This window comes from Polyergus mexicanus, unplaced genomic scaffold (genome assembly GCF_030449975.1).
Source record: "Polyergus mexicanus isolate NDT 795.1 unplaced genomic scaffold, iyPolMexi1.0 SCAF_9, whole genome shotgun sequence".
Classification (NCBI taxonomy): Eukaryota; Metazoa; Arthropoda; class Insecta; order Hymenoptera; family Formicidae; genus Polyergus; species Polyergus mexicanus.
This window is the reverse complement of record NW_027223329.1, coordinates 9839933-9852976: the sequence shown is the minus strand read 5'-3', so window position 1 is coordinate 9852976 and position 13044 is coordinate 9839933. Positions and strand designations below refer to the sequence as shown.

At 34.5% G+C, this 13044-nt stretch overlaps 2 protein-coding genes across 3 annotated transcripts; one reads left to right on the top strand and one right to left on the bottom strand.

Moving 5' to 3' along the window:
- Positions 1-2142: 2142 nt before the first annotated feature.
- Positions 2143-11412, bottom strand: Beta'cop (coatomer subunit beta'). Of its 2 annotated transcripts, none has more exons than XM_070301797.1 (8): positions 11362-11412; positions 7024-7375; positions 6010-6948; positions 5699-5934; positions 5284-5622; positions 4604-5203; positions 3669-3971; positions 2143-2435 (listed from the first exon to the last, which is right to left on the bottom strand). In XM_070301797.1, the coding sequence occupies exons 1-8, from the start codon at positions 11395-11397 to the stop codon at positions 2391-2393; spliced, it is 2850 nt and encodes a 949-aa protein (XP_070157898.1). In that variant the 5' UTR covers positions 11398-11412; the 3' UTR covers positions 2143-2390. The 2 variants fall into 2 exon arrangements, with proteins under 2 accessions (XP_070157898.1, XP_070157899.1); XM_070301798.1 differs by lacking the exon at positions 11362-11412 and adding an exon at positions 7766-8029.
- Positions 9070-11191, top strand: LOC138936432 (serine protease inhibitor dipetalogastin-like). Its single transcript, XM_070301854.1, has 6 exons — positions 9070-9247; positions 9520-9663; positions 9932-10084; positions 10295-10459; positions 10797-10994; positions 11181-11191. The coding sequence occupies exons 1-6, from the start codon at positions 9073-9075 to the stop codon at positions 11189-11191; spliced, it is 846 nt and encodes a 281-aa protein (XP_070157955.1). The 5' UTR covers positions 9070-9072.
- Positions 11413-13044: the final 1632 nt, after the last annotated feature.

Sequence of the window (13044 nt, the reverse complement as noted above, 5' to 3'; positions counted from 1 at the left end):
TTCGTGCTCTTCCTTTCTCTCTTTTTCTTCATCTCTCTACCTGCTCCTTTTTTTCCGCTTGCCCACCGACGACGTAAATCTACGCGTGGGCAGAGAAGGCGATCGCAGATCTCTTGCCTACTCTATATCTGTCTCTTTATATCGGAAGCTTACATTTCCTCTGTTTTCTAATGTGAATACAAGCGACTGTATATTTTCGTTCCGCGATTTATCAGGCGGGATGAGAAAAACGTCCGAGAATTATTCTTATTTAATAACTTGGCGATTTTATTCAAAATTATGGAGATGTTTATAGCCACGAATAAACTGAATTGTAAATACAGTACGAGGTACTTTAAATGACATAACAATGTTATAACGTATAGTGTATAGATTGTGTTCATTGAAATAAATAAATTCGTATGTAAGCAAATAATAACAAATAACATATGATACGATAAACATGTATACAAATTGTGTTTTTCTTTCTTTAATTTATGCATATATATATATATATATATACTTCAAATATTGAGATATTTGATAGATTTTTGAATCATCTCTTTATTGCAAATATCGAATAATTATAATATATACGATGTTTCTTTTAATAGCAAGTAATGTGCCATAAAAATCTATTAATCTAAATTCTATGTACATACAACATAGATACACAATATATTTAAGAAGGCAAATGTGCGATTATGTATCACAGGATTAAGAAAATTTATGCTGGGATTGTATGGGCGATGCCTGTTCGACGAAAGAGCGTATATCGCCGTGAAATGCTGAACTGGTGCATTCGTAATGATTTGCGCGTATCGACGTGACGTCAAACGAGCCGCGATGATTCACCCTGGCGCACACCAGTTTTTTTTCATCGTCCTTTCACATCAGTCGGAAACCCGAGTTGCATCGGGCGCGCATGCAATGCGACAAATGCTTGGCTTAGTTTATTCGTGCGTGCGTTTTGCGAAAGCGAGCGTCGAATTCGAGAACGCCGACCTCAGCATCGTTCTCGCGGATCTGCATGCGAATGCAAAGTTTCAGTGTAGACGCACCTTTGTAATGTTAATGCACTCTAATATACTCATTGAAAAAGGAGAATCATTATTTGTTTTTCGCATACAATCGATACTGTCATTATTAAACTAATACAAATCATTTTAAAATAATATCATTTATAAATTATAATTTCATTTAAATTATACACAAGTAAAAATACACGCATTTAAGCATTACTACATATAGACTGATATTCCATTTAATTGCACGATTGAACAAGAAAGATGCGATATGTATCAGGAGAAAGAGAAAGAGAGAAAAAATAGAAAAAAATATTGTCCTATATAGCAATTTTTTTCTCGTAAAAAAAAAAAAAGAAGTAATGCAATCCGCGCTGTTTGTCTCGATTATTCAGACGAGTTTGACTCTTCGCATCTTCTTTTCCTGTTGGTGTTAATAACGAGTATATTTTGCCTTAACACGTGCGCACGTTTCCTCTTGCGCGAGTGTGGATCGGGCACGTACAACTCGTGCTAACTGCACCTCTTTATTTTTTTCTCTCTCGGCACATTAAGACACGTACGAGTGTATCGATTCGACTCCGGCTTTTACGCACGCACTCTCGGTTGTCCAAAAATTCAGAGGAAAACGCATCACGTGAACAGCTGATATACCGAATATGCCAGAGTTGACGAAGTGTGGATACATAGTGTTCATTCTTTTTCAAATTTAAAATCAATCTTTTCTGTAAAAATGAAAAAGATTATCGTCTATCATAATTTATATTTTTTTCAATGTTTGATGTGTTTTGTTAACCAAACTCCAAATTAAAATTCTGTTAAAATCGATTTCAAATTTTCAATGTTTCATCATTTATTTCGAGAATTTAATTTGCGAAAAGATTTTATTCGATCTCACTTGTAATTCGAAAATCATATCAATGTCATGAAATTTTCATTGATAAAAACAAAAATCGTTTAAAAAAAAAAGAAAAAGAAAATATGCTATAATAATGCCATTTTGAAACAGCATAAACTTCGAATTTTGATAAATTAGAGATGATGGGAATGTATTTATTATTTGTGTCAAGGAATGAGAAAACGTAAATGGATATAATAAAATGGATGTGAGAGAGAAAGTATGACACAAGAGCACATCTTATACTTTCTATTATATTAACAATATATTTAATCTTTAAACGTGCCGTTGGTAGCTGGCAATTATACGTAGTACCACTCTCATTAATTTATACGATAATATAAACGCACTTGTGCATAAGAATATGTTTTATAATTTTAATACTTGATTCTAAATTATTCTTATTTTCTTTCTTCTTGCGGGGAATGATTGACGGGAGGAGAATGAAAGATACTTGTGCGACACGCACACGCTATTCATCTCGACAGTTAATCTTCTTCATCATCAAAAGGATCATCGTCGAGATTAATACCCTGGAATAATAGATAATTTTAGAAATATTTCTCAATAATGTTAATATTTATAACGAGATATATATAAATAATTAAGTATATCTTGTATTTATATTACTCCATAATTTCAAAATCTTAAAAATGAGAAATGTCGAAGCGCAAGAATTCTTAAATGCACCATCGCGAATGAATGGAAACAGAGCAGAAGGCAAAGCGTGACAAAACGTAATAATGGTCGGAAGAAGGGCTCCGGTTCGGCTCCGGAGTCGAGTGTTATGGCAACAAGGCTGTAAACAAAATACGGCGTGACTGCCTCGGAGCAAACAAGCCTCCGAGGCCTCTCGCAAAGAAAAAGAAAAAAGGGAGGGAAAGAGAAAGAGAGAGAGAGAGAGAGAGAGAGAGAGAGAGAGAGAGAGAGAGAGAGAGAGAGAGAGAGAGAGAAAGAGAGTAGCTCTATTCTCTCGCATTCGTATCAGTTACACCGGGACAAGCCTTAATGATATGTCGTTGATTTTGATATTACGCACACGCACGCGAAGAAAAATTCTTTAACGCAGTTGACTTGCATACGTAAATTTAAATATATAAATGTCTTTTAAACTGAAATAATTTGAAAAAATATTTTCATTATAATTTTTATAATTCATTATAATTTCATTAATAATACAATTCAATCAATCAATCAATATGATTAAAATAATTTTATATAAAAGCTATGGCACTATCTTCTCATTTCATACATCACGGATTTTTTAAATTTTTTTATAATATGTGACGCGTAAATTGCGTTATATGAGCGCGCGATTTCCTCCGAAATATATAACACAAATATAGATTTTATAAATGTGCACTTCAGTGTGTTTTGCACATATATACAATTTATATATATATATGATATGTATACTGTATCGCGCAGCCCCTTTCTTGCTGTGTTTGGTAATACTATACGCTTCTAAAGTTACGTCCATATTTAGAAGCATTAAACCATTGCCTAATTGATTAGTACGCCCTCCAACTCTTATTTGTTCGCGCCTTCTTCATTTTCGATTTATTTTTATCAAAAAAATAAAAGTTTAATAAGTTAATAACTTCGGTCAAATTTAAATGTAATTATGTATAATTAATAATATATAATTTTTTTCAACATAGTGAAAATAATAAAAATAAAATGACATCATAAAAAAAGCGAAATTAAAGCTGTCACATGAATAATATATTTATCTATATAAAAATATTAAAACAAATAAAACTTACAGTGGTATCAATATTATCATCAATCCCTAAGTCATCGTCTAGTTCATCATCGTCCAATGTGAGAGGCCTGTAATTACTCGTTGGCTTCGTCGTCGATTTCTCGGGTATCACTGACTGCACGGTGGACATAGTCGTTTTACTTAAAAAATTGTCCTTTGCTGATATTGAAAGATCTTGCAATCTATCGATCGTTGCTTCAGTCGATTGCGTTTCAGAAATGCTACTCGCGCTGTCCTTAAACTGGAACGCGCCCGATTGTTCGGCGGCCAACATTTCCTCCAATGGCTTCCGTTCGATGTTAGGCTATAAAATTAATACCAATTGATTGGTTATATAATTTATCATCCAATTCAGTAAATCAAATATTTTTTATATATTTTTTATTATGTTAAAAAAATAATATATATACATAAAAGTATATTTTGTAAAATATTTAAAATATATTAATTTAATAATGATAATTATTTCGTTGCATATAATGATATAGTAGATCGCTACATCAGCAAAACGCAAGTTTTATCGACAAGCGGAAGATCGATTTTATATGGTATAGTATTCTGTCGAGCAATAACAATACGATAACAAACACGCAGGGGAATAATATCTTTATTATCGGTAACAGGCGTGACGCGATTTTATAATGTGATTACGAGTATATATAAAAATATTATTTAACTCTTTCACGGCATGTTGTTGTCGTAATTATACTTACCGCGCGAGATTGCGGATTGATTGATATGAGTAACAGATTCGTCTCAGCGAAATGATTTGCGTTCTACTAATACGCTTACAGTTTATTTTTTTTTCTTTAATCTCTTACATGTTATTTTATTCATGTTCATCGATATTTCCGCGATCAATTTTCCGATATTTCTACATATTCGATATACCCTTTAATATTGCCAATATTTTATAAAATAATTGCATGATCTTACCGTAACAGCGGGAAATGCAGAAGCTGAAATCTTCTTTTTGCTATCTTCGCGCAAGAACTTTTCCACTTTTAGCGCTTCTTTGTATCCTGGGAAAAGATTCTCGTACTGTTCGGGATCTGCCAAACTCTGTCCAGCTTTCTCGCTCACTGTCGATAGCTTTTCTTTCCACAATTTGATGATGGAGGAAATTTTACTAGGCGCATATGTCCTAGCGAAGAACGCTGCCTCTGGAATTCTATCCGTTTTGATAAGGATATCGAGACATTTGTCCACGTCACCTAATATAAAGTTCGACAAGAAAGAGATATTGTTCTTTCCCGTTTCGTCCGCGACCGCGCCGAGTTTCTTTATCATGGTGGCATTTCCCGTGCTAGTTGCTAGTAACAACAAGCCACCAAAATCTTGCGCTTGGTGCAGACATTCTTGCGCCAGACACAATTTTCCCTTTTGCGTTGCGAGAGAAGCCAGTTGTCGCCACTTTTGCTGGCTATTCGCTTCTTTGGCGAGCGTATGCGCGGTCACGAGATTTCCAAGCGCGAGCGCTAATTCAAATCTATGCTCGGGATCTGTTGATACCGCCAGGGCTTGTTCTTTAAAACCCTGTAATAAAAATAAAAATGCAAAGAATTCTCTCGATACAAACACATTCGTGATAAAAAACAATGTCGTAAATTACATACTTGCTTCTCTAAGAAGTGAGCTACTCGTGTACGATGTTCCTTTGGGACAGTCGGCAACACTCTGTTGGCGGTCTCAAAATCTTTCCGCATGACCGCAGTCTGATACTCGAGTACTGATAATAATAAAGAATACGAGACGACAGATAGTTCCTTATCGCATAGGTATAACCTGTTGTCTCTCGGTACATATCCCAATAAGTACATTGGTCTGTCCAGATGGGAGACCGTGACAACTTCACCACCGACGAAGTAATTAACACGATTGACGCTGTTGGTATAGATAAAACAATCGCCAACCCATAAACCAGTCTTTACTACTTCGCTCATTTCTGCTACCATCTAAAGACATTATTCTGTTTATATATATATTAGAAATAAAAAATAAGCTTGTTAAAATAATTAAATATAATCGTACTTCGAATGCATTTTCGATGTCCTCAGCGTTTTCTGCAGCATTAGCGATAACATCTGCGTGATATTTTAATATAAAATATTGATCTGATGTAGCTAGTGCCACCAACGAGGCGTTTTCCGCCCAATACACGTGTGTCGGTTGTATGTCTATGCGACGGATCAACTTCAGCATATCCCAGTCAAAGAAGGAGAGACCGGATCCAGAAGATACACCAAGTAAAAATCCGCCAAAGATGCCTGTAATTGCGACAATAATATACTAAAACGGAAAAACAATATTAAATCGTTTGTAGAAGTAGAAAAAAAATATACCATCTGCTCCAAAATCTGGCTTAAAGCTCTTTTTCTCCTTGAAGTTTTTAAAGACCTTTACCGTCGTATTACTTTCTCGCACTGCGTATTGGCTCGAGTCCGCCGCCCATACGAATTCTGACGCCTGTCCAAACGCTTTGTTCCTTAACGCCATAGACGTATATATGATGTACTCTCCATCACCGCAGACCACCAGAAAACGCCCGTTCGGATTATGCTGTATGGTTTGTGGATAAATTTCACAAGCACCCATATCTTTGACGGCTAATGGTAGCCGCTCTCCGTCTTGAGCCTCCTCGCCCAACGCCTTCAAATTCACCTGCTGGATTTCGCTATGACGCGCCCATACGATTTTGCCGCCCAGTGAATCCATCGAAACGGCCGGTTCTTCTCTGCCAACCTTCACCATGACGCTACCTTCGTCGTAGCCGATGGCAACATTGTTCGAACCGCGCATGCACGCAATGGTCCATACTCTTTCGAAGCCGTAATTGAGAGACGATTCTAATCTGTATGTCCCAGCATGCCATATTCTGACAGTACCGTCTTCCGATGCAGTGAGAACAATCGGTAATTCTGGATGGAAACACACAGCAGAAATATTCTGCGTGTGACCTTCCAAAGTCTGTACGCAGGTCTTATTTTGATAATCCCATATCTTGACATATCTATCGTCAGCTCCTGATATCAGGTATGGCTTATCCCCGCCGTGGTAATAATCCACGCAGTTTACGCCCTTTTCATGACCCTCTAATGTGAAATTAGCCGTAGACGAACCAAGCTGCCAAACTTTGACAGTTCTGTCGAGGGATGCGCTGGCAAAAGTGTTGTTGTCTTTCGGATTAAACACAACTTGCATAACATAATGTGTATGACCTTCAAATACTTGTTGACAGGTCCACGATTTCTCCCAGTTCCACAACTTGATCCACATATCATCTGCAAAATCAAATTTAAAAATATAAGCTTTTTAAATCTTGATGAAAGAACGAGAATTATTATTCTTTAACGTACCGCTGCTGGTAAGAATAAATGGTTGCGTTGGGTGAACTGCTATACATCTGACATAATCACTGTGTGCTTCGAACGCATGAACGCGCTCCAAGGTATTGTAATTAAACACTCTGATTTGCATGTCATCAGAGCCAGTGGTAACCCAGTTTTTACGCGGCACAAACTTGGCTGTCCGTACTGGCAGATCGCATACTTCGAACGTTTTTACCAAGGTTTGTGTCTCGTGATTCCAGATATTGACATTGCCTTGATATAAGGAGCACAGCATCCATGGTTCGGTTGGATGAAGATCCACACTCTTCACTCTGTCTGATCTGGCTGTCAACTTCCGTTTAATATCTAATCTAAGAGGCTAAAAGAAAAAATATTGTAAATTAATGTACAACATTGTGCATATGGAATTCCGACTGGCTGTTATTTCTATTTGATTCATCACGTTACCAAAATAATAATAGTATTTTTACTCTAAACATAATAAATACATACATTAAACCTACAAGATTTGCAATAACTGACAGATTCGTTGCAATTATTGCAGAATTTTTGAACGGACAACGTGATGCTTTTCTATCAAAAAAATTCATTATGCAAGTAAGCTTAGTATCATCTCAGAAAGAGGCGATATATTTTGATGCAACGTTAAAATGGAACGTACATATATGAGCAAATGTCAAACGCGCAAGTGTTTCATTGTTGTGAATCGATTCGTATAAGAATCGATCGATTCGTTTTCTCTACATACCATTTTGTTTCGCGATTATCCACTGATTATCCACTGACGCTGCAATTTATCTGCAAGATTATCGTTGCCGCTGCATAAACAGACCCAAATGAAAGATACTCCTACTATGAAGTTAGGACGTGGCCGATGCCGCGAATGAAAATGGCGTCTGGCATATCGTAAATGATGTTACACGATAAAGCTCGAGGAATAATTTCTCGAGCGATCTCTGCAGCAAATATTGAGTTTATTTAGAAAACATTTGCTATTTAGTTAAAATTTTAATTATATACGAGGACATATATATATATATATATTACACATTGAAAAGAGATAATTTTGGTTAGACTGAGCTAATGTGCAATCGATAACACTGCCATCTATTGATAACATAGATTTAAGATTGTTTCTCCGTCAATAATATAGAGATCGTTTTTATCGATCTGATTTTTCTTTCGACAATATATGGAGATAGAATAACATTTTTGATCAATAAAAGTAAAAATAATGTTTTAGCGTTTCTTGTCAGAGCACATTATATATTTATTATCTTTTATTATTCTACATATGCCTATTTATTTATATTTTAGATTACTCTCTTCTTTCTTTTCGTTTTCGCCTATAAAATAAAAGAAATGTGAAAAAGTAAATTGTTTTTATAATTGTTATATAATTTTTTATTTTCTCATCATTATATATTAGTAAATTATTACAAATAACGAGTTTATTATCGAGGTGACCTAACTCTTCTTGCCGTTACATGTCATTCTTATTAGAATCCGTGCTGACTAATTGGTCGATAAGAGAATGGACTACATAAAACGTTTATTTGTAATGTGTCTTTCGCGCGTACGCGACAAAATATGCGATCCCCGGACGACGGATCACGTTTAAATTCTCTCGACAATACAAATTATTGACAAGAGAGATCAATAATGACGCATAGTGACGATTGATTCCGCTAATGTTGCTTGGTTTAGTGACACGTATATTCGATACGGAATTTCTCTGACTATCGCGACAAGAGGAATGCATAACAATAATTAATCTAAGAAGAAAAAAAGCAGCGAAATTAAGCGATCAGACACAGTCGAACACGAGATCTTTTACAGCTAGAACTACATTTTGAAATGCAGCAATGTCGCATTCTGTCGCGCATTACGCCTTTCTTCTTCTAGGTCAGAGTTCACAAGTTATATTAATATTTTCGACTTTAATTCGCGAATTTTATTTAGCACAAAATACAGATGTATAGATAATAATTAGAAATCTCAGTAAATATTTTAACAGAGAAAGACACGAAACTTATAATCTCTACAGGGATCGGGATGTGCAACAAAGCGGGACTTGGATTTAGCTTGAAGGATAAGGTGGTCCTGTATCAAAATTGTACAATTTTCGATAATCCGGATATATACGGTGGCCCGATATGCGGTGACAATGGCATCACATACGCCAATGGTTTATACCTAGACTGTAAAAATCATCAAAGCCACGACACTGGTAAGTCAATTCTCTATTCTGCACGAAAATTGACGACGACACGCCATAGTATGTAAAAGATACTTATATATTATGATTGTAAATTATTTATACATAATTATTATGACATCAATTTTTAAAGAATACTAACGATATATTAATGTTAAAGTTTTTATATTTTAGGAATATATATTTTAAATTTCAGAAAGAAATTTATGTAAAAATAAAAAAAAAAAAAAAAGATTTTAACATAGAAATTCATTGAAAAATTTTTAAATTAATATTTTTCGCAGTTGCTACGTTGCATTCCGGTCCGTGCTTGGGAAACGAGAAATATTGCAGCGTCGATCTACATTACAAGCCGGTTTGCGGTTCGGATCACAAAATTTATACAAACATGCAATCGCTTCTATGCGTTCGCCACAAACAATCGAAAGGTAACATTCTCAACTTTTGCTATATTTATTTTTATATATATATATAAAATTTTATAATATTATATTTATTAAAGCTCCTATATATATTTAATAAGTGCAGAGTCTTTCATAACTTTTCAAAGCTTATCTCCAATTAACTGTAGACAATTTGAGAATATCTGGATCCGACAAAATTAATGCGAGCGCATTGATTTGATTGAATTATCGCAAGCGAGAAGTACTCACTGCGAATTCGACTACTGAAACTTTGTCCTCGTGATCGTTTCAGATTTGACAGCCGTAACGATGACAGACTGTCGACAGAACGATCATTGTGACAGTGACGGCACCGAACATTACGAGGTGAATCCGGTTTGCGCTAATAACGGGCTAACATATCAGAATGCGGCGCAACTCAAGTGCTTGCAACGATATAATCCTGGTAAGGGATCACGATGAAAGAATATGATAATCGATATTAAAATTTTTCATTTGAAAAATTAAGATTAATATTAGAAATTTTTAATCGTAAAAAGTTATGAATTATTTTATTTAATAGATTATTATTGAGAAATATTGTAGTTTTTCGCATATATATGTACATGCTTAGATTTTAAATCTGCACGTGTCAGGATGTATTTTATTTCTCTAGAACTGCAAATTATTCACGACGGCGGTTGTCGCGTGGAATTCGTTCACCAGCTTTACGGTGCAGCAGTTTGTGACATCGCAAAAGTGAGATATGAATGGAATCCGGTTTGCGCATCGGATGGAGTTACTTATTCAAATCCTTTCCTGTTTCTCTGCCATCACCCACGTACGTAATGTAATTCATATATTAACAAAATAATTTCTATACACTTTATCGACGGATACTTTCACCAATTTTTCAAGTCGAAGTTTGCGAAAGAGCAAATATATTAAAATAGCGATAAAGTTTTAATTTGTAAATGCAATAAAAATTTATAATAAATTAATCTAATCGCAGTTTAACTTGAAAATTTATCTCGAATTTATTGTAAATGAATCTCGGAAGAATTTTTATTTTTTGTGATTTAAGATCAAGATCATGAAATATTTATCAAGAAAACTTTCTCTTGGCAATAGCTAAGATGATACGTGAACGCGCACTTCTTATTTTTCATATAATTCAGATCTAAAAGTAATTTCCAACGGAGAGTGCGACACGCATAGCCACGATTCCTGCGTAGAAGCGCACACAAACACGACGATTTTGCCAAATGGCGAATATATGAACGAAGCTTTTACCGCGGATGATGAGGTTTGTGGAAACGACGGTCGCACATACCAGAGCGTACATCATTTGCAATGTCATACACGTCACGATAAATGTAAGTCTCGCATCGCGAGATATCATACCGGACAAATATTTCATAAAATGTATCAATCGTAATAGTTAATTGCTAAATACATTACAAATAAGCATTTTCTATGTAAGATCTATTAATTTTCACTCGCGATTAAATTTCAAAAATTTATATGAAAAAAGTCTAGATAAACAGTTTATATGTATATAGATGAGTCTTAATAAAATCTTCGATAAAGCAATAAGAATTGCTATACAATTCTCACGCGTTAAACTTTAGAAAGAATTGTCGCTCGATATGAGAATCTTTATATATTTGAAAAATCATGTTTTTCGTTTTTTTTTTATATAAATTTTTCATTATTATATGTAATATTCAGGCAATAACTTACATATCTCTTTTTATTATAGATCTGTTCTTGAAGCATCACGGTCCGTGTTCTGGGCCGGATGATCTTCCCTGCGGATCGATACCGGAAGAGGATCATAGACAACCGGTATGCGGTACCAACGGCAAGTCCTACGTGAGTCCGGAGGCTCTCTGGTGCGCCAAATTACGCTCCCTGGCAGAAGGTGAGATCTGTAAATCGTACAGCATATCCGTAAATTCCACAGACAAATTCTTGCTCGCGTTCAAGCAACGGCATTTTCATTTGGAGTCATTCTTTGGAGGCTTCCTTCATTAACTCGCGTTTGTCGCATAAAATATCGTCGCATGATGCATCGTACGTGGTGGAAGTTTCAATTTTGTCTCGACGAGGATATATGGATTTTCATCGCAACAGAAAAAGCGTAATCTTAAAGTAATCTTCATACGTTTCATTATGATAGCAAGATAGTATCTCGCGGTTCTTTTTTTCGCGCGCATATTAAGATAGCGGAAGAAGCCATTTCGTAGATAAATTCTATCAAGCGACTTGAAATTACAACGTAGAGAAAAATTCATGATATACATGACTCGATTCAGACGCAATCAAGATTATATCTAGCGTATATTCGAGTGTTGATATACAACAACGATGTAAAGAAAACATGAGAAAACTGTTTATTATATCGAGATAAAGGCGTTTTTAGATCGACAGACGATTGAACTTTCAGTCGGATAAAAGGCATCCTGTTTTTGCAGATATTGCTTACAAGCACGACGGTCCCTGCTAATGAAGACATTGTAAGGATATCATGCAGAAGACTACCAGAACTTATTCAGTTTACACTTGTAAAATATCTCGAAATATATTTACTCGAAATATCTGTAAAAGTTAGAAAGAAAAACTACTTCAAGATGTCAAGAAAATAAATTCAGAAAATAGATAAATAAAACAAAAACTTTTCTATTAAATATAAGTTATATAAGAGAATATATAATTAAAAATAGATTGTATAATAAATCATCTATATTTGTTCCTATTCATGAAAGAACAAAGATCTCAGTTTAAATATAATATGGATATATATACCCTATCGAATAATTCAACAAGTTTATGGAGAGTTAGCTATGCATAAGAGTAACGTCTCGAAGATACAGATGACATAAAAAAAAAAAAAAAAACATGAATCAAATTTTGAAAGGGCTTGCTTCAGAGGACTAGGCTTATTGAATCATTTGTAACGTTTCTGTCGGAGACTTCATTAATTTAACGCAGAATTTAATAGTATAAAATTTAAAGTATAAAAAAAATAATTGTTTTTAAGAAAATTATTTACGATGTGTTTTCTTAATTTACAATTGTTTTTTTGCACTAATGGATTTGTCTCATTATTTTGCACATAAAAGTATTACGGTAAGATTATCGAAAACTGAATATTTTACGAAATATTTTATTTTTTATATCAAAATATATCAGATTAAAATATAAAGTAACTCAAAAAGTACTTAATAAAAAATACTTTATTATAGTGTTTCGGAAATAAATCTCTCGAGATAAGCTACAAGAATATGTAATGAAAAATAGGGGGTTTCATTTAAAAAATTCAAACTGATTTTTATATGATCTTGACGGTGCTATTCAAGATCATACTAATATTATTATATAATACGCCACTTAGAGCTCTACAACTTTTGCACGAAACATATT

Excerpts from the sequence above, each read along its gene's own strand:
- Beta'cop (XM_070301797.1), bottom strand. The coding sequence starts at position 11,397 with ATGCTTCAAGAACAGATCTATAATAAAAAGAGATAT. Across the intron at positions 5,935-6,009 it reads GCCAGATTTTGGAGCAGATG|GCATCTTTGGCGGATTTTTA; the intron begins GTATATTTTTTT and ends TCGCAATTACAG. Across the intron at positions 5,204-5,283 it reads CTCACTTCTTAGAGAAGCAA|GGTTTTAAAGAACAAGCCCT; the intron begins GTATGTAATTTA and ends TTTTTATTACAG.
- LOC138936432 (XM_070301854.1), top strand. The coding sequence starts at position 9,073 with ATGTGCAACAAAGCGGGACTTGGATTTAGCTTGAAGGATAAGGTGGTC. Across the intron at positions 9,664-9,931 it reads TCGCCACAAACAATCGAAAG|ATTTGACAGCCGTAACGATG; the intron begins GTAACATTCTCA and ends TGATCGTTTCAG. Across the intron at positions 10,085-10,294 it reads CTTGCAACGATATAATCCTG|AACTGCAAATTATTCACGAC; the intron begins GTAAGGGATCAC and ends TTATTTCTCTAG.